Below are 22,047 nucleotides of genomic sequence, written 5' to 3' on the forward strand. Positions count from 1 at the left end.
ACTAAAAAAAAATTAGTAAACACAAAAAAAAATGTTAAACAAAAAAAGTTACAAAATAAAAAATTATAAAACGAAAATTACAGAAATCATTGCAAATCTAAAAAAAAACAAATTAAAAAAAAATAGTATACACAAAAAAAAGTTAAAAAATAAAAAATTATAAAAAGAAAATTACAGAAATCATTGCAAACCTAAAAAAGAAACAAAATGTAAAAAAACGTACAAACTACAGAAAAAAATTAAAATAAAATCGAAAAATATATAAATTTTTGTGCTTAAAATATTCACAGAGTTAGATATTCAAAATAAATTTATGCTGCTTAGATTTAATTTGAAATCTATTCGCAAATTTCGACTTAAAGTCATTATGCCAATTTATTATGGAATTTTTATTTTATTTTTTTTTTCAAATACTAATTTAAACAATTTTTTTTAATGAACTATTAAAAACTAACATTCTGTCAAGTAAGCAATTTTGTAATTGTTTTTTTTTTTTTGTTTTTTTTTTTTTAACTTTCCGTGCATCACCTTTTCAAAAAGTCCATTTTGCAAATAGTCGAAATAAAATAAATTTCTACCAATACTAAGTACACATTTTTTTTTAACATAAGAATATACAACACAATTTCCATAAATTTCTGTATTTTCTAGCAATAATTCCATTGCTTGTTTTAAAACTACGATTGTTTAAACTATTCCTATTGAGCGAATTTGTTTTTACAAATTATTGAAAAGTGGAATTTTTTGAACTTCTTTGAGAAGTTATTATTTTGCAATCAAATCGATTTTCATAAATTTTTGCCTCTTTTAAGAATAATTTTTTTTTATATGTTTTTTTGTTTTTGTTTTTTACTTCTTATATTAAATACATTTTATTAGGTATAAATGGTAGGAAAAGGGAATATTATATTGTAATTCTTTTTTTCTTGCTCCGTTTCGGATCCTATATAATAAATACTCATAGTACATATGCTTATGTATGTGTGCTACACATTTTCATATTAGTTTCAATTTATTTCTATGCAGCAATTTTTGCGTTGAATGTGAATTTCAAGTTAGTTTTTCGGTTAGTAAATTTAAGAATATTTTTCATATGCGGATTTACGGGTAAGAGAACACATTGGAATATATGGTAGGTAAATATTTATTAAGTTCAATGCTAAGTATTGCCTTTTTCATGAGTGATTGATAATTTCGTGTGCATATTTTATAAGTGTGTAGATATCCAATTTTAGCGATGCCAAAAAAAGTATGTTAAGAAATTTTGTAGGTAGAAAATTTAGCTGGTCATAAGGGGACAATTAATTAATTAAAAAATATGGCAAGTTGCTTTGGGTTAAACAACAATTTCATTCCGAATTTGACTACTTTATTCAATTTTACTTTACAAAACAAAAAAGAAATAAAATTAAAAAAAAAAAAAACAATTAAAAACAAAATTAATAAAAAAAAGTTAAAAAAAATTTAAATAAAAAATAATAATTTATTGTACAAAAGCATAAGTGCTTGAGTTTCAAAAATTAGAAAAATTTCCTACAAATAAATTGATGAGAACTGCAATTAACTACCCCAGGACTACAGTTCAAGCCCACGCACCGACTTGCGAATTAATAATACTTTTTTTTTAAACAAATATGCACCAATGTGTATCAACTTGAATCGTAAAACAGAAAATCAAATTATAGGAGCTTAAAAAATATTTCTAGATTAAAAAAAAAAATATTATATTAATTATTTTTTCCTGTTCGTTAATTGCTATTTTGTTTTTTTTTTTTTTCATTACTATAAAAATTCTATGTTTTGCAATAAAAACTGCATTTGCGACTGACATATTTCCTGAAGTTACGTACTTAATATCATTACAACGTTTCATTCAAGTATTAAAGCAATCCATTTCAACGAAGCCAGCATTTGAGAGTTTGCAGTTATAAAGAGTGAAATATATAGTATATACGAGTACTTTTTCATTGTATTAAATTTTGGGAAAAACAAAAAATTTTATATAATAACTGTTACTATAACCCCTCAAAAACGTTTTCCTTTACACAGCTTTTCTACTTTCTGCTACTTCACAAAAGAAAGTTCTCATCGGACACTCAAGGCTAGAGAGCTTTTATTCTTATATATGAGAAATGTCGGCTTGAGAGAAAGTACTTTCTTTTCTTTTTACCAAGAACACAATAAATTAATTTTATATTTGTTTAGCCACACGATGTGACCACAGAGAGAGCTTTCACCATTCCTACATATTTCTTAAGGAGACAGATACACCCGTCAAATTACAAAAAAAAAAAAATTTTTTTCATAAAACGTTAATATAATCCTTTAAGAATATGTCAAAATAATTTTAGAACGTAAACTTAAGTATTGTATTTTTTATAAAGGGTGGTTAAATTTCAAAAAAACAATAAACAAAAATAACGCAATGTCAATGGAAGCTCGTAATAGGCTATAAGCTTTTAAATGTCAAGCGGGTGTGATATAAAAATACTATTTTTTTTTTCCAATTGCTGCTAAAATGTAAAATTCATGCCTGCGTGATGAAGAGAACTTAGGGGACTGTCCCAGAAGAATTTTGTTTTTTTGAGACTTCAGACTTCGAAGTGATATGCCACTGTTAACCTATAGAAAGATCTATAACTCAAACGGCGCTCAGCTCTGCTTTTGACGCTTTCATGATGAAAGCACCGAATGGTTTATGGTTTACCATATATGGCGAGAGCAGATTTTCAATTCATATTTGGCAGTATGCAATTAAATACCAATGAAAAAGTGTTAATAAGGCATATTGGAAAATAGAAAAATGGAAAATTTACAATTCAAAAGCTTTGCAAATTAACTTCTGTGACCTATAGAAAAGCTCTGTTGTAAAATCTGAAAGAAATTACGCGCTGAGAAGCTAACACCAAAGGGGACCAAAATTTATTATCAAACATTTTTGCACGTATTAGACAGAAATTGATTTATAAGAAAAGTAGAGCTCTCGGAAACTTTAAAGCTCATAGAAAAATTTTTTTTAGAATTAATTGCTGAATTACATGCATTTGAAGCGACTCAAAGCTTTCACGTTATATCCATAAGTACATACCCGGAAGCATGCGTTCTTCTTCTTATTTTTGCCACTACTATTCTACATATAATGAGCGTAATTCTATATCTATTAAAATATGTTTACTTTAAAAGCAAAAAGTTGAATACGACAGTTTTAACCTAATACCTTTTAAATATATATATTTTTCCAATAATTTATATATATTAACATTATTTTATTAAGCCAATTACTATGAAGCAACTTAAATTTGAGAAACTGATCTTCTTGCAATCAAATTTTTCTCATCAGTCAATTTTTGAGGGCAATGAGAGCAAATACTGTTCGAGAATTTTGGAGGCGAGCGAACATTTTTTAAACTTTAAAAGGAATAAAAAAAAGCTATTAAAGAAAACTCGTTTCAAGCGAAGAAAAAGGTTTAGATCGCCTAGTCGCAATTTGGATGATAATACACCATAATGCTACGTTTAGATAGAACTCAAACCAATAATTTGTAATTGCTGTCTCCTACAATTCCAACCAAATGAAAATAAATTTAAAATTAAATGTCAGAACTTTATAAAACATTCAAAGAGTTTGAGAGGTTAGATGGCTGGGTTCATATACAAGAATGGACGGTATGAGTGCGCAGAAGAAAATTATAGAAGCCAGAGCATTCAACACTAGCGCAAGAGGCCAAAGCGCACAAAGAACAGTAGTGCGAAAAGATGATGATGATGATGACGATTCCTGTTTATTATTATTTATAATTTCATCTTTCATAGTACAGCAACAACTAGCAAGTACAGCACGCAGCCAATATTAAATTCTTTGTACTGCACTCGGGTACCCTTTATAATTTTATTTAAATTTACCCGACCTCCGAAGAAAACTGAGTAGATTTAGTGGTGCCAAGCCGCCAAAGGGGTTGCTTCTTAACACAACAGTGTCAAAGACCTCAAGCCTGATTCGAGCGAAGGCCGAGTAGACGCACAGAAAGTGAACCGACGTCTCATCCTGCTCTCCACAAAGGACACTCTCCTGTGGGCAAAGTGCAGTGCCTCAGATGCGCTCATATACTTTCACCCTTTGTCACATTTGTTTGTTCCCCTCAATAGTCGTATCTCTCTCTCTCTCTCTCAAACTGTCATTCCAAATTTTTCCCCTTCATACTGCAAGTAACAACCATTCGTGGCTTCATCAGCCTATGATGATGCATAGAAACTCAATCTAAGATCAAACTGTTTTAATTATTTTGCTACCAGCCTGTACAGCTTGTAAAAAGGTTTCATACTTCCGAATTAGTTTATAAAGCAAGACAAATGCCAGTTTGAGATTTGAGGTTGAGGTGAGTTTGGAAAGTCAAATTTGATACAGCTTTTCGGTATCAAATGAAATAGAAATCTTAATGAATTTACTCTGTGGAAACATAACATAATGTTCGTAGTCCGTTAGAGGCGGTACAGCATGACGAACTCGCCATATAAAAAAAATTTCGTGCATTCATTATATGGGGGGGAAAAATCGCAATACCTTCAGGGGTAAATTTGACAAAAAATCAACGAAAATTTTGAACGACTTCAAACCTTAATTTTATTATTTTTATTATTATATTAAAATTTATTTTATTTCCATTTTTAATATAATACTATGCCAAAATTTATCTGATTTTAATTTTCATTATTATATTAATTTTTTTTTATTATTATACTAAAATTTAATGGGCTATGGTACGCTGATTTACCCAAATTTAATAAATAAAAAAATAATAAATAAATAAAAGAAAAATAAATTTGTAAGGGCAAGGTAAGAAAGCAATTTTAGTAATTTTTCGATAAAAAATAAAATCCTTAATTCAGTTTTTATTTGCTTTCGGAGGCGTTGTAGATCGCCATCCTTATGCCAGAAGCACAGAAGAAGCACCAATGTGCAATTTTTCAATTTTGAGCTAAAATGTTGACTTCATTAGCCTTTGGACACACCTTTCTGGTCTAGAGACGTGAAAATTGAAGGCACTGATAATTGAAGAAAAACAATGGTATCAATTGAAAATCGTTTTTATTCATAGATCAATTCTTTATTTACAAAAAAAAAATAAATTTTTTTCAATGACAATAATAAAAAAAAAATTCCTTCCCCTGACGTAACACATGCCACTGGCGTAACTGAAAAAAAAATTCGGTCGATTATTCATCAGGAGATATGTCGCTATGGTGGGTAGCAGATTTGCAAAACAAAAAAAAATTCCTAGATATTTTATCTGTTTATAGGAAAAACAAAAACGAAGGATTTTTTTCACATTATCGCTCTTAAAATAGAAAAATTGATTATAAAATTATAATGCTGCTACCCGCGAGAAACACACTACTCAATAACCTATTAAAAATTCAAATCATTCGGTTCAGTACTTTTTGAGAAATTACCAACGCCAACTCGGAAAAAATAATATAGTAGCGAGAAAAACATGGCTAACGCGCTTATTCCTGGGCGTCGTACTCCAAACCGGTCTCGTTTTAAAGGACTGTAACGTCTAAACTACAATGAATTTCAATGTAAAAATTTTCAAGTATATCATAACATAAATAAATAAAAATCGATTTGTTTTGAAATTCTAGACCAGAAAGGTGCCTTAATCCAAAACCACAAATAAAATTGTATGTCACGAGCCAAAACTTCTAATTTTATGAGAGCAATAAACTTTCCAGCTTGATTTCCAAGCAATTTTATTATAAACATTCATATTTCTGGCATAGAGAGGAGATATGAACTTTTTTTAAACTTTTTTTAATTTGTATTTCTAAAAGGTCAATTTTTTCGAAATTATACATTAAATCTCACATATTCAGCTGCGCTTTGGTGCTGCTTAACTATTGTTTTTGAAGAGCGTGCATTAAAAAAAGAGGGTTCGGTTTTGGAAAAACAAAATTTTATTTAACTTACATATAAATTCATTATGATACTTTAATTTTTATGCTCAACTCTCATTGCCCATTCTGTTTATAATTTCATTCATAATGTAATTTGAGTTCAATTTTTAATCACAATTTTTCACTACGGTCTTTCCCAATTAAATAAAAATAAATCAAAAAATCATAAATTTATTTAGACTAAAATCGAACAGCTTAGATTAATTCGTATACAACTTGCATATTGATGTGTGTGTATGTGCGCTGATCGATTTAAAAGCTTTTTAATTTTTTTTGTTAATTATTTTATTACCAGATTCTTTAGTAGCTTCGCGAAGTAAACCTTTTTATTCTACAACTACAACTAATGCCTTATAATTTTTTTTACCAATAATATATTTCTGCGAAATAATACGACACAAAAATTAATAGAAAAAACAAAACATTTTTTTTCGTATAAAAATAAATGACATCTAACTTCTTGCAGTTAAAAATAAAAGATAAAATAAATCATTAAATAACTTTTGCCAAATTAAACACACGGCTTTCTTGTTCTTCGCCAATATAAAAAGAAATGTTTAATTCATTTACTTCTCTAAAGTTTTCAAAACATAGTAAAATTGTAAAAAAAAAACATATTTTTTTCAAATATTTTTTTTAAACAAAATATTTTTTCACATACAATTTTTTTTTCAATTTTTTTTTCGTTATTTTCGCACATTTTTCTCTCATAATTCGTTTACTTAACGCTTTCAAACTTAGTTTCTCTTTGTTTGTTTTTTTGCTTAGAGGCTACAATAACATATTTTCTTTGCGCTTAAAATCTACGGCTTACATTTAAAAACTTATTGAAAGTCGTATGCTTGTATATGTGTGTGTATGTATATGTAATATGCAATGATTATTGGATTAAGTGAATAAATGTGGCGCACCTAAGATGTAGTTGTTATTGTACGATGATATATGTAGAGCTGTAAGTGCGGGGCAGAGGCATCTAGCCAATTTGTTAAAAAAAATTGGAAACTTAATATTTCATGATGTAAATATTTTGGAAAAAATACAATACTTTTATATTTTTGTCAGCGTCTATGTAAGTAGACGAACTAACTGTTGTTTTCTTTGTTATTACTATAACATTTTCTTGTTTTTAAAAATATGTACCCACTAAAAGTTAGAAAAAAAAAAAAAATGTAGAATGTGAAAACCTTTCATAATAGTTCTGGTGGCAATAACAGGCATGATGATGGGGCGAGGAGGCGTGTGCATGTACATGATAATATGAAACTATTCGCCTTATAGTCATATATTAATTTGTTAAAGTCATAATTAGAAGCTGCATATTTTGTTAAACACTTCGCAATTTTGCAAATTTAAAAAAAAAATTCTTGTATTCCAAACTACGAGTATAGAATTAATTCAAACTATTATCTATTACGTGATCTCTGCCTACTGAATTTTTTCGCTTAAACTTAGAAAACTATTTTGCTTTTATTAGAAATTCGAAATATTTCCGTTTTAGTAATGCATCTCTAACGCCTACATTTGACAGCAAAAAAAAAAAACAGTGCGCGTGTGTGTTGGCTTGTAAAAATATCGAAAAAAATCGCCGCACACAAACGCATTTCATACAACTACTAATACTACTTTTGTGTCAACTATTAGAGAATAACGCGTTGACTTTGCCCCTTACTTGAGTTCTACGATTTTTTGCAAGGCGCATACTTATCTAGTTACCCCTTCAAAACCTTTCATCATACTATTGCAAAGTTTTCGCAATACTCTTACAAAATTTCTTTCACTTTCATTTTAAAAACTTCCACCCTTCAATTCCAAACGTTTTTTCGCTTTCATGGCAAAAGCTGTCACCATTCCATGACAAGAGCTTTCACCTTTCCATTTCAAAAGCTTTCACCCGTCCATTTAAAAAACTTTCACTCTGCCATAACTTTCATATCTTAAAGCTTCACGCCTCTAATAGGGATTGAACTTGTTGCGCGTCTTTTCGCTATCGGTATTGCCATCGGCATGATTATGACTACGAAAACGTGTCGACGCAAAGCTTTTAGTGCGGTGCACACCGGTTGTCTGTATGGGTGGACCATTGAGTGTGGCCAAGCCACCCAACAGATCGGTAAGTCCGCCGAGCGCGGTCAGACTGGAGAGCGCATTCAAAGCGCCTGGCTTGGACAATAATTGCGCTAATGGTATGGCTGTAGCTAGCGAGCTAACCGCTGTGGAGGTGGCAAAGGGATTTGGTGGATTTGAAAATGGTAGTGAACTGGAAAATGGATTGGTTGGATTGCTGGAAGTTGTGTTCAAGGTTAGATTGTTGGCATTGCTGTTACTGCCGCTGTTGCTGCTGTTTGTGATTGTCATGGCTGTTGATGAGTGTGTGTTGCTGGTGTTGTTGTTGGTGTTTGAATTGCTTGAGCTTGTATTTAAATTATTTAAGCTATTGTTGCTGCTGTGATTGCTGCTATTCTGATTCAAGGTGCTATTGCTGCCGCCGCTGCCACCATTGCCGCCACCCAAATTGGACGTGCCGCCGCTTAAGTGATTACTGTTGTTGGTGTTGGCATTGCCATTGCTGCCACCATTTGCGGCGCTGGCGTTGCTATTGTTGTTATTGGCATTGTTGCTTTGGCCATTAGTGCCATTATTCGCCTCCTGTAGATTAGCCTTCTGCAGTTCAACGCTGGAAAAGGGATAAAGAGAGAGAGAAAGAGAAAAAAGGACAATAGGATATTGTTTGTATGTGGTGATGAGATAAGGTTTAGTTGTTTTTTGAAAGGTGATGACTGTACTTTTTTGATGGTGATTTTGTGGAATTGAGTTGGTTTTTTTTTGCATTTTTTTTTTTAATTTTTAATAATTTGGAATTTGATGAACTTTTTGCGTTTGGGGTTAAGGAGGGAATTTGCTGGATTTTTTGTTTTGCAAGGAGGATTCTTTTTATGTGATTTTTTTTTGTTTTGGCGGTTTGGCGTTCAAAATGGTACAAGTGTGTGGGTGGTGGTGGTCGTTGGTTGTTTTTGTTTGAGGGTATTAAATGGGGGTTTGAGTAAGCCGGCTTTGAATGCAGTCGACGGTGTAGTAGAATACTGACAAATAAAGTTAAAAATGTCACACAAAACATAAAAAAAAAATTATTTTAATTCTAACTTATTAAATATAATTTCAAATTGGATTTTTATGACATTCCTATTCATATTCTCCCTTAAAATAAAATTTTCGTGTTTTTGATAAAAACTTAAATATTCTACAACTATCTAAAATTAAGTTGAAGTAGGAATCTCTATTTGATTCTTTCAATTCTATTCTAAATCTGGATCACTAATCGTCTAGAGACTACGCACGCCTGCAGTTTTGCGAATTCGACTTATTCCCATCACAGCGCCTCACTAACTGAATTTTCATAAATATTTAATAAGAAAAAATATAATAAAAAAATAATAATTGGCGCGTACACTTCTGTCAGGAGTTTGGCCAAGCTCCTTTGACTATTGAAGATGTGCGTCTTGATTTTGTTGCACAAATGGAATGAATGGCTTCTTCCCCTACTTCTCTTAATTTACCCTCATTTGTTTGAAATAAAAAAAAGGAAATATAAAAATATTCTCGTTCTTCATTTTTAGTCTGTGAGACGAATGATTAGTGACAGAGTAACATTGATTCAAGTTTAGTGATCTAGGTAAGAGGATAGAAGTTTCATGAAGCTTTAAAAATGTTTATTGCACTTTAACACTTCATTGTTTTTTAATGAGAAGTCAGACTTCGCTGTTTTTCTGAGCGCATATCGACTGTGAAAAAAGTAGTGGGCTCACAGTTTTTGCCCTTTTACTTCCAAGTTGGACATGGCTGTTCAACTTATTTTCATAAAAATGGATTTATAATAAAACCATGTTTAGGCCTTTATGCTTGATCTTAATTCAAAACACTTCAGCGTTTTTTGAGTGCTTCGTAAAACTTTGAAACCTTTTACAGTAAAAAGTATTGAGTCTGAACGAGCGGATAGATTGTGGATGAAAACAAAAAAATTAGTGCTTTGTAAAAACTTACGAAAGTTTTACAGTTACAAGTCAAGAGTTTGAAAGGGCGAACAAATTCATGGGTATACGTAAATGAGCCACCCTGCTTCTCAATTTTATTTAAATATCTAAAAATCTCAATAAAATAAAATAAAAATTAACAACTCAAACTTGTGAATGTTTTAGACCAGTTTTAAAAAAGATTTAAGATTTCCGAAAGTATACTTCCTTTATCTCTGCCTATCAAAACACATTTGGAGTAATATTTTCAGAAGATTTACTATGTTCGAAATAGCTTTAGAAATGCTTTATATGTCGCTCGAAAATGGAAAAAGCTTTTGAAAGGCTCGTGTAGTCTAAACGAAGATAAAATACTTCTACGTGTCTTTTATCACTTCATTGAATTAAAGATTAAGAAGACGTGGGGGTTGATCTAAAACCCAGTCGCCGATAATGGTTTGAATTGCTTGATGTGATGTTTTAATGTGATGATGAAGTACTATACTTATGAAATATGAAAGGAAAATCTAAGCCCAAGGATAAGAGAATTTAAGGAAAGAAATGTACTACCGCGCCTGCTTCTCAAAAACTATAATAGAAGGGCCTACTGAGAAGTTTGGACAATTTATTTATATCTTATTTAAATTTAATAATTTTCTTTTGAAAAAACAAAAATCCTTCTCCTACTAAAATCACATAAATCAAAGTTTCAAGGTTTGTGCAAATTAAAAAAATATTAACGAACTTTTATAAAAATTTCCCCTTTTAAACCAGAATTTGTAGAAAATTTTCGAGAAAAAATTAAATAAAAAAAAATTCAACCAAAATTCCTAAAATTTTTAACTCTTCAATCAGAATTTGTTCTCTAATTTTAATTTGTTTTTTTTTTGAAAACAAAAAAAATCATTCTCCTACAAAAACCATATAACTCAGAGTTTTAAACATTGTGCAAATTAAAAAAAAAGTAAAAGATTTTACTAATTTTGATACAAAAATTTCAACTGTTTAATTAGAATTTGTCGAAAAATTTCGAAAAAAAAGTGAAATTTAAAAAATTAAAAAAAAAAAACGATTTTTTATAAAATTTCCCTCTTTTTAATCAGTTGATTTTTTTTTAAGACTGCGTAGAGTTTGAAACTTGTATGAATTTAATTCTTGTATATTTTTAATATCTTGCTTATGAAAAAATTCATTCTCCTGCAAAACCAAGTTTCAAACTTTGTGCAATTAAAAAAATCATAAAACATTTCACTTTATAATCAGAACTTGTAGAAATATTTGGAGACTAAATGCCAAATTTTTTTCAAAACTGCATAGAAATTAAAACTTTTATTTATTTATTTCGTATTTAATTTTAATAATTTTCTTAAAAAAAAAGACAACAAACAAAATTTCATTCTCCTACGAAAATCGTGCACAGTAAAAAAGAAAAAACTAATTTTCATAAAAAATTTGAACTTTTTAATCAGAATTTATAAAAAAAAATTTTAGAAAAAATTTTGAACCTATTTTTTAAAGCTGCATAAAGCTTGAAACTTTTATTTATTTATTTCTTATTTAATTTTAATAATTTTCTTATGAAAAAAATGCATTCTCCTACAAAAACCATGAACCCAATTTTCAAATTTTGTGCAAATTAACAAAAAAAAAAAGAAATTTTTTTTACTACTTTTGATAAAAAATTTCAACTTTTTAATCAGAATTTGTAGAAAATTTTCGAGTGAAAAAGTGAAATTAAAAAAGAAATCAACGAATTTTTACAAAAATTTTCCATTTTTTATCAGAGTTTGGAAAAAAATTTTGAGAAAATGTATGAATTTTTGTAAAATTTTTCTTAATGTTGCATAGAGTTTGAAACTCTTCAGAAAAACAAAAAAATTGTATTCTCCTACAAAAAATGAATCCAAGTTTCAAACTTTATGGGAAGTAAAAATAAAAGTTCAACCAATTTTCATAAAATTTTTTAGAAAAATTTCGAGAAAAAATGTAGAATTTTGTTGAATTTTTTTTTAAGTTGCACAGTGTCTGAAGCTGGGATTTATGTATATGGTCTTTGTTGAAGAATGAACCATATTTACACAAAACATGACTAAAATTAAATAAAAATAAATAAATGGCTAAAGCTTGTAAATAAGTTCTTCATTCATAAGTTATTTAACAGTCTTGAAGACGGAACAAGGTGAGGAATTAGCTCTAGAAGTACAGTCTATATGAGAAGCCTCGACTTCCCACAGGATTACCAAAATAATGCTACGAACTTGCAACATGAAAACAACCAACTTTATTTTATCACCCCCAAGGTAGGAATGTAAAAACTTGGTTGGAGTGCTGACGATGCATTGTCTCACTCCATGTCACGCAGCTAAAATGGGGTTGGTTCAGAACGACGCGTGTAACTTATGCGAAGAAGAAAGCAGAACACTTCTTTTGCCACGGCCCTGCACTAAGCAGAACTCGTTACAACTGCCTGGTATCGGTTTACTTTTTTTTCTGAAGTGACAAAAGTTTAAATATTTTTTTGTTTAACTCGCCAAGACATGTTTCACGAACTATTTTTAACACGATTCGAACAACACTGGTAAGACTACGGACTCTTGTGGTCTATGTGAGATCTATTCAGATCAGGCAAATATACCTAACCTAACCTAACAGTTATATCGAAAATGTATCAACTGAGAGTATTTAAATTATAGGTACATCACATCACATTCCTATATCTAGAAATCGTAAGGAAAAGGAGTCACTCTACTCCGGATGAAACCTATTTTCTTATAAATCCTTACTTCAACCAAAGACGAACTTAAAGTAATCGATTATATGGTATTTGCTTTCTGTAGAAATTGATATAGAAAATACAAGAAAGAAGTCTATGATCAGGTGACGAAGCGAGGTACTTTTTAGGCAATGCAGAGTTAGCAGTCGTGATGCATTCGAGGCATTACTCAGTCAGCACCATGATTAAAATAGCTTGTGAGTGAGCATTTAGGGCAGCAAAATGCCATAAATTCATACGGAATAACTGCTTGTTCGAATATAAAGGGTTTTTCAATTGGTGCGGGTCGATTTTGGCGCCCTGTGGCAGCCATTTTGTTTTGGTGACATCTGTCAAATCTTTTGTTTATTATTCAGTTGTTTATGCCAAATCATCATGGCAAGTTACACGATTGAACAGCACGTTCAAATGATAAAACTTTATTATCAAAATGAGTGTCCATTAACGCAAACGTTGCGCGCATTGCGCCCATTTTTCGGTAGATGTGGTGGCCCTTCCAATTTCTTATGGCCCATATTGAACCATATGGACCTAGACGACATGTGGTTCCAGCAGGACGGCGCTACGTGCCACACAGCAAACGCCATTTTATTCCATTTCAACATCTACCCGCCCTTATTGAAAAACCCTTTATAAAGCACAAGTATATTTGGGCCATACAGCAATGACCAGAGCTCCGGGTACAGAGTTGTATAGTGCAAACTGATATCTGAAGGTTACCGTGAAGGCGGGTATACTGTCTCACACCCTCAAAAGAACGCTGGTAAGCTTAGATAAACTTTTTTAAAATTTTACTAAATAATTTTCTTAGTATGAGATAAGTGCTTCATATATATGGCGCATTATTTGGGCCCTTTTCAAGCTCAGTATGGAAGAGCGTTAAGACGGAAAGAAAAATTTTATTATTTTTCTGAAAGCTTATTTTAAAAGTTTGCAAAAGCTCCCAAACTCTCAAATAAGAAACTCGCTGATTAATATTAATAATTTATTATTTTGATTTTACTTTACCTCACCTTTAGATTGTCCGACGAAAGCTTATTAATTAAAGTTCGCAAAAGCTTCTAGACTTCCAAACAAAAAAACCTTTCTGATTAACAATTTTTCATTTTGATTTTAATACGATATCTAAAAACTATTTATTCCAGTTAAAATAAAAAGAGTTTTCGAAAACTTAAGATCATAGTAAATTTTTTTAGCAGTGTCCTGGCAGAGAAAAACTCACTGATTGATAATATTTTATTTCGATTATTTCGATTTTTCATTGCATATTTTATGAGTTATTCATTAAAAAAAAAAAAAATATGTCCAAATAAACTCTCCATTAGGCACCATTTTTTAAATCTTCGGTTGGGCGCTGGGTCTGGTGTTTTTTTCGTCCTGTTCTAGGCTCCTTTTTAAGAGGCTATATCCATAAATTGATAGAAAATTTAATTTTAGCAAGCTTGAGCTTCTAAGTCGTTAGTTATCATGGAAATATGCTAAATTCACGTGCAAAGTCGATCCGGCTGCCAGATCTGGGTGCACAACGGCGGGCTAAAGAATTGAACATTTTTTTCTTTCACCCGCTCTAGTGTTTTGTTTCTCGCGAGCGCCCCTTTAATGTGCAAACAATTCGAGGCATGTTAAAAAAAAAATAGTGTAGGGGCGAAAAAACTACTCATTCGTCAACTGATTTCCAATGAATTCCTTTAAATAAAATAATATATATTAAAAAATAACACTTTGTTTTTAGTAAAATCGTCTTAAATAGACAACTCAAACACGTTCTTGACTCCAATTACTCCTTTATATAAATATTTTGTAAAGCACTTCCGCTAATTACTCCTCTGTAGCTATTTAAGCAGCAAAACAAAAAAAGAAGAAAAACAACAACAATGTATATACACATGTGTAGGTTGCATAAACCACACCTTCTTTTGCATTCAATTAGGCTTTTAATATAAATATTTCATTTCGGCGGATGCTTTTGTATTTTGCGTGGGTGGTGTTGGGTCGGTCTCAGGGGATTGGTACTGAAGTTATTGGCATGGATTAAATGATAATTCGCTTTTTTTCGTATTTTGGAACGTTGGTGTGCATTCAGGGCTACAATTCGATGGATGGCAGCAACGCACATTAATGTATGAGAAGATCGACTGTGTGTGGCAGCGCGTTGTTTCTCTCTTTTGATGCCTTGGCGGCTGCTGTGATGCAACAATTGTGGCAGCAATTTTTTATTTTATTTTTTGTTTGTTTATGAGTGCGGGCACGGCGCGATATATGACTGAAACAGCTACGCTCTGCGTACATACTAATATTACGAAGTATGTATATACAATTACAATGGTAGGTAAGTACTATATGACAATGGTAAGAGGTGGTGAGAGAACGCTATGTTTTTGGTTATTTTTTTTTTTACAAATATACATTTTTTTCATTAAATGAATCATTTGTTGTTTAATGAAAATTGACATTTTATTTTACTAACAACTTTTAGCTTAGGAGTTGATGGAAAGAAGTGGTGGTGGTGGTGGGGGTGAGAAACATATGTTGATTTATTATTTCATACACTGAATGTGTGGGATAGAAGGCTACTAGTGTTGGTGCCTAGGGAACTTTCATAGGCATGTATTTTTGGATGGTTTACAGTATTAGTAGGGACTGGTACGAGCGAATGCAATGGCGCGTGGATTGCACAAATGTGAGAGTATTCGGACATTAGTTGCGTGTTCGAAGGATTGTTGGTGGGTTGGTTGGATTGACTGTTTTGGGATGTTTTGATTTGATTTGTTGCAAATCAGTAACTAAATGTTCGAAATGAACGCATAAGCGCAGGAATTTTGTATGTATTTGGGATATTGGTTATGTTTTGTTGGCTTCTATTTATTTGTTTTACTTTTCTTTTTAAATTGAGGTGAGGTTAAGATGATTCGATTTTTGAAATATGTTTTGTTTTTTTGTTTTACTTGAATGAAAGGCTAAACCATGTAAGTAAGGTTGCATGTATTTAACGACTCAAAACAAAATAGTAAATATACGGAGTAGGTTTCAACATTTTTCAAATATAAAAGTTGTTGCGGAAAAATTGGATATTAAATTGGTGCGTAACTTAAAGGGGGAAAAAACTATAAAAAAGGGGCATCTTTCTCTCTCACTTTTTTCGATTGTGGAAAAATGGTGCTGGGTAGAGTGGTGGTTAGAAGTTTATATAGATAGTACAAAGTTTATTCGGTTTTTAAGTAGTTACTTGATTGTTTTTTTTTTAATAAAATATTACTTGCTATAGATTTTTAAAATAGTTTATTAAATAATTTGCACATTTTTGTGAATTTAAAATTCAGTTTTTGCACAATGTGGCACTGCAAAATACACAGTTATTTAAGAGACTTAGTACAAGGTTAACAGTTTGAGTACGAGTTGTGCACTTTGTTTAAGGTACTAAATTAACCTTTGACCGTAGTTACTTTTGCTTCAGCAAGCGTAGCGCTCAACATGAAGCCGCTTAAGGCTAGCGAAACAACTCTAGAGATTAAGCTGATAGGCTTATTAAAAGTTAGTGGTAATAATGTACAGATTTCTTTTTTTCAGACTTTAAATGTATTTGTGACATTTTTGAACGCATTTTCTTTTTCATTGTTAAATAGATCATGTCTCTTTGTTTTTTGTTTAGTTTTGTTATCATCATCAAAGAACCTCCTTATACCGCATAATGTTACTTCAGAATACTTAGAATAAATTTCAAATAGTGAAAGTACGATCGTTATTATTTAGATTTGCTTTGATTCGTTTGTTTATTAACAGATTGATTGATTGCTCGATTGATTGATCGGTTGATTGATTGATTGTTTGAACGTACGGTGTGTGCGCATGTGTTTGTGTGAATCAATTACTTGTTACTAATACAGCGTACAATGTGTATCGTGTATGTATTTTTTTGTTGGTTTGCAATTCAATTCGACAAAATAGTTTGTATATAGTATGTACTTTAATTGATTTTTAGAAAAATATGGTATTTTGCAAAAATCGATATGTACTTAAAAATACTACATTATGAGCTAATAGCAATTTTTATTAATCAAGTTTTTTTTTTCTTTCTGTAATTTTTTTGTATTTCTTTTTTTTTTTGTATTAATTTCATATATCGTTTACTCACCTCATGTTGATTAAGTATTGAGCCAATGCTACCGAATCCGGATTACCGCTAATGGTGATTGTACGATCGGTATTGCCACCCTCGCGTTCCTCGCAATTCGAAATGCGTATCATTGCACCGGAAATTTGACGTATTTCGGCAATCTTTGTGCCACCCTTGCCGATAATGCAGCCAATCAAGTCGTTAGACACCGTCATTTCGTGTTGCTGTTGTTGGGTGCGACTTGTATTGGCTGTACGTAGTTGAGAGCCAGCGAGTGCAGCCAAAGCTGCTTTAAAAAGTAAGAGAAAATGCAAAAAACCACAAAAAATTTAGCAAATTTTCAATATTCAAAATAAATTATACATCACAACTAACCTGTTGGATTGAGACCACCTGTATTGGTTGGTGTTATGCCAGCCAAACCCAACGCTGCCAAGCTAGCCAATGGATTCTTTGCAACCTAGCACGCAGAGAGCCAATGGCAACAAGCAAGCGAGCGAGAGTGAGAGAAAAAAGGAAAACGAAAATAAAAGCAAAGAATTAGTTTATGTTTATTTTTGATATAATTCAAGAATTGTTTGAAAAAAATTTATAACCACATCAGTAAAAAAAAAGCACTGCTTGTATTAAAAAGTGAAAAATCAAATTATTTAACACTACAAATATTACGAAGATATATTTACAAAAGAACAAACAAACACAACAAATACATGGTTTTAGCAGCAACAGAATTCGTTGTAAAAGAAAGTGTTAGAATGCATTGAAAGAGTTAAAAATTAAAAAGAAACTAACTTTGAAACAATTACAATAGGCGCAAGATATTAATGTTAACATTTTAATGTTAGCTTTAAAATTTGGGTGTTAACTTCAACATTTGATTAAACCTTAACATTTGGTTGTTGACTTTAAAATTTGATTATTAACCTTAACTTTTGAATGTCAACTTTAACATTTCATTATTAAGCTTAACATTTGAATGTTAACTTTAATAGTTGAATGTTAACTTTAACATTTGGATGCTAACTTTAACATTTGATTATTAAGCTTAACATTTGAATGTTAACTTTAACATTTGAATGTTAACTTTAACATTTGAATGTTAACTTTAACTTTTGAATGTTAACTTTAACTTTTGAAAGTTAACTTTTACTTTTGAAAGTTAACTTTAACATTGCATTATTAAGCTTAACATATGAATGTTAACTTTAACATTTCAATGTTAACTTTAACTTTTGAATGTTAACTTTAACTTTTCAATGTCAACTTTAACATTTCATTATTAAGCTTAACATTTAAATGTTAACTTAAATAGTTGAATGTTAACTTTAACATTTGAATGCTAAATTTAACATTTGATTTTTAAGCTTAACATTTGAATGTTAACTTTAAAATTTGATTACTAATTTTAACTTTTGAACGTTAACTTTAACTTCTGAATGTTAACTTCAACATTTGATATTAAGCTTAACATTTAAATGCTAACTTTAACAGTTGATTATTAAACTTAAATTTGAATGTTAACTTTATCATTGACATGTTAACTTTAAAATTTTATTATTAACTTTTACTTTTGAATGTTAACCTTAACAATTGATTATTAACCTTAACATATCAATGTTTGCTGTAACATTTGGATGTTAACTTTAAATTACAGAAACTAGTAGTAGTTGTTGTACGTAGTAAGTTGCACTGTGACATAGTGAGATAACGGAGCAGTGTATTATGGAAAGGAATACATAGTAGAACTGTTCTAGTGTCAATGTGTTTTAAATTACCATACATGAAGAAGGTGGCGAAATAAAAGTTATTAATATACAACTAGTTTTCAATGCTCACTGCCATTTTTGCGAGTTATTTTTGTACTCAGAACGATGCAGAACTAAACTAGATCTACTTCTCTAAGTTTTTTTGTTTTTTGGCTCAAAACTAATTTTTGCTACTGATTTTTTCCTGCTGTATTCGGCATTTACATCGCATACGTAATAAAAAAGTTGAATAAATTAGTTTAACTATTCTGTTAACTTACAAAACAAAAGTACTTTTATATGCCATACATATTTGTTTTTTCAATAACAAGACTGCGGCGCAGCGCTGCGACTGGCTGATTTCAAACTTGTGGAAGATGATAATAAGGTTGCACTTTCGACTCTAAAATCAGTTTTAAAAATGTACTAATGAAAGATGGTCTATTAGGTCTTTCCTCGTTTTCCTAAGTTATATGTATCGGGTGTTTTGTTTTAGCTATATGAGAATTAGCGATAGTTATCGACAACTATGATTTGACTGCGGAGAATGGCAAAATGTGTTTACATTTCTGTGCAGTAAGGCGCGGCAAGTCATCTTGAACTGCTTGACGTCAGAAGACCGTTTCCAAATTATAGAAATTTACTTTGCAAAAAAAAAAACTAAAATAAATATGTTTGCGAAGTTCATAGAGCACCGGCGGCATCATCGGTTCTTATTTTTTTCGGAATGGACCATGCAACTCGTAGTCGCGGCGGATATATGCTATCTACGAGATGACAATAAAAAAAACCCATTCCAACCACACTTCTGTTATGTATGTATTATCATTTTAAGCCTTAAAGTTTTAAAAAAACACCCGATATATAGACCTATAACACCTACAACAACAACTACAACCTGAGCTTAAAGATTTAGATACATATACCCTATATCCTATAGATATTTGTTTCCTTGTTCAGATGGCGCTTTAGTCAGCAGAAGGCGTTGTTCTTAAGCAACGACCGACAAATGTGCAGCCCCACTACTTAGGACTGGTAGCGACAGGCTAATCAACTACCCTATCTGATTAACGTAACCTACGCAAGCCAACTAATCAAATATATCCTATAGTTTGCATAAAGCAGCCCCCAATAGTGAAAGTATTATAGTTTGCAGTCCCCAATAGGGAAAGTGCCATAGTTTAAGATACTTTTATGACATTTAAAAATATTTCTGAAAAATTGCAGTCTATCCGCTTCTGCTTCTGCAAACTAATTAAATTTTGTACGTCTGCCTAACCAATTTAAACCACTTGCCTAAAGAATCTTCAATCTTGGGATGCCTTAATTCTATTAGGCGCAAATAAAATATCCTAACTTTGCCTAAGCCGAAGAGTTTAGTAGTAATCAGAACGTCCAACTAGTATACAGTTCTAAATCAGAACTAACAGAATATATAAAAAACAAAAAAGTAAAAAAAAAAAAAAAACAAAAACAAAAAAAAAACAAAGTAACAAACACATGCGCTATGTATATATAATTTTACATTTTGTAGAGTTGATAGTGGCAGTGAAGAAGAGCGAAATTTTATCTTTACGCTCTGGAAAAGTTGACAAATATGTATGTATGTAGTAGATAGCGGTCATAAAGAGAAAAAGTAGTAAATATATTATGTCTGAATGTATGTGTGTATGTGTGTGTGCAAGGGGCTTGTGGCTAGAGTAGTTCATAGCACATTAATAATTTGGATTACGACTAAGTACAATACGAGGGTAACTAATGGGGACTGGGCACATTCCAAGGGACGTAACAACAAGAACAACAATAAAGAACAAGAAATGCGCATACAATTAAAGTGGAATGTATATACACATACTATAGAAACGTAGATATGTAGATAGTATACAAACAACAAAGTACTAAATTTAATATACAGAGCAATTAAAGGGGTAACGAGTGCAGTAATGCAGGGAAATTGAGGATTAATAATTTGAGAGAAAATATGATAATTTACGCTTTTTAGATGAATCATTAACATCACTTATGTTCGATTTTAAGTTTTAATCGAGAAACAATATGCATTGAAATTGTAATAACGCATCCTAATTACCGAAAAAATGTTAGTAATAAAGTGAAAAAAAACACAATATTTTTTTTAGCAATTATGTAGAAGAAATGCTAGGTTGACGCGCAATATGCCCATTTTGATTGAATGATACAAATTTTTATTAGCAATTAATATTTCGACGAAGCACATATGTGATATAAGGGAACAAACTTTGTGGCGTATGAGTAACATTTGCTTACAGGTACTCACTGACTTGAGGCAATGGAGCAAAAGAGTTATCTTTAAAGTGAACTATGTTTGTACAGTGTACTCTCTCTTAAGCGGACAAATAAGAGAATTAAAAATTTGTCAATTTAAGGGAGGTGTCCGCTAAAGAATTTTTTTTTTTCAATTCTTAAGGTATGTAATTATTAAGGTATTCTTTGTGGTATGTACTGAAATAAGAGTCCATTTATTGGAGGTGTCCGCTTATGAGAAAAGTGTAAAAAAACGTAATATGTTATGGAAGGCTTTTCCGCTTAAGAGAAAATAAATTTTAAAAATTCTTAAGCATTTGTGGTATGTACTGAAAAAGTGTCCGTTTGTGGTAGCTGTCCGCTGAAGAGCGGTGTCCGTTTGGAGAGAGTACACTGTACTTAGATGTGCGATTCATAACTTCAAGCCTGGGCTACGCTTATAAAGTAGGAAGATTCGTTTGAGGCCTTGAATTCAGATTGTAACGATTTTCCATCAATATCGCACGGTGCACTTTGACAGTTAGGTTCATCGATCTACAGAGCGTTAGATACTAGGTAAGATAAATTTGTAAAGAAACCATCTTCGAACGGGCGTCATACGAGTCACCAGCTGTCATGGGAAAATTAAATACCACGAATTATTACATAAAAAAAAATAAACATGCGACTTTTGGCTTCTTTTCATCAATTGATTGATTTTGAGCTTTGCTAAACTGCAACTGCACATTTCTTAGCTTTTAGTAGCTCCTAAAATTGTATCTAGTTTATACCAGCCATGTATTTTCTTTCCCAGACCGATTACTTTTTATCCCACCCTCGTACTACACTCTAGCTTTTAAATAAACTTGATCAGTGAATAGGTTCGGCATGATTTCCAACTTAAACTGCACATTGCTACCACTAGAAAGTAGTAAGTTTTGGAAATGCAGTTTTGAAGCCAGTTTAATTCCCTAGCAAACGATATGAAGGACAAAGAAATCGGCACTATGCTTAGGTGTTTCAGATTATTTTTTAGGAAAACAAAGCAAAATTTCGCATAATTTAATATGTCACCAGAATAGTTTCAGTGTAAAAAGCTAGCAGTTCGCTTTGTGCTTCGTAGTTTGCGGTATCAGGTTAAACGTTTTCTTACTAAACTCAGTCTCGAATCAATTTAGCGGAGAATTTTTT

At 31.1% G+C, this 22,047-nt stretch overlaps 1 protein-coding gene across 12 annotated transcripts in view; it reads right to left on the minus strand.

The window, feature by feature from the left end:
- The window catches only part of LOC129240155 (poly(rC)-binding protein 3), a 165,963-nt gene that overhangs the window by 9,184 nt on the left and 134,732 nt on the right, over window positions 1–22,047 (minus strand). For 6 of the 12 annotated variants that reach the window (XM_054875724.1, XM_054875722.1, XM_054875723.1 and 3 more), the window contains 3 exons: window positions 17,225–17,309; window positions 16,868–17,138; window positions 6,111–8,629 (listed from right to left, as the gene is read on the minus strand). In XM_054875724.1, the coding sequence (XP_054731699.1) occupies window positions 7,906–8,629; window positions 16,868–17,138; window positions 17,225–17,309 (1,080 nt within the window). In that variant the 3' untranslated portion in view covers window positions 6,111–7,905. Of the gene's footprint in view, window positions 1–6,110; window positions 8,630–16,867; window positions 17,139–17,224; window positions 17,310–22,047 lie in introns of those variants that run through there. The other 6 variants (XM_054875734.1, XM_054875729.1, XM_054875726.1 and 3 more) reach the window with 3 other exon arrangements.

The sequence above is a fragment of the Anastrepha obliqua genome, chromosome 3 (assembly GCF_027943255.1).
Source record: "Anastrepha obliqua isolate idAnaObli1 chromosome 3, idAnaObli1_1.0, whole genome shotgun sequence".
In the NCBI taxonomy this organism is placed as follows: Eukaryota; Metazoa; Arthropoda; class Insecta; order Diptera; family Tephritidae; genus Anastrepha; species Anastrepha obliqua.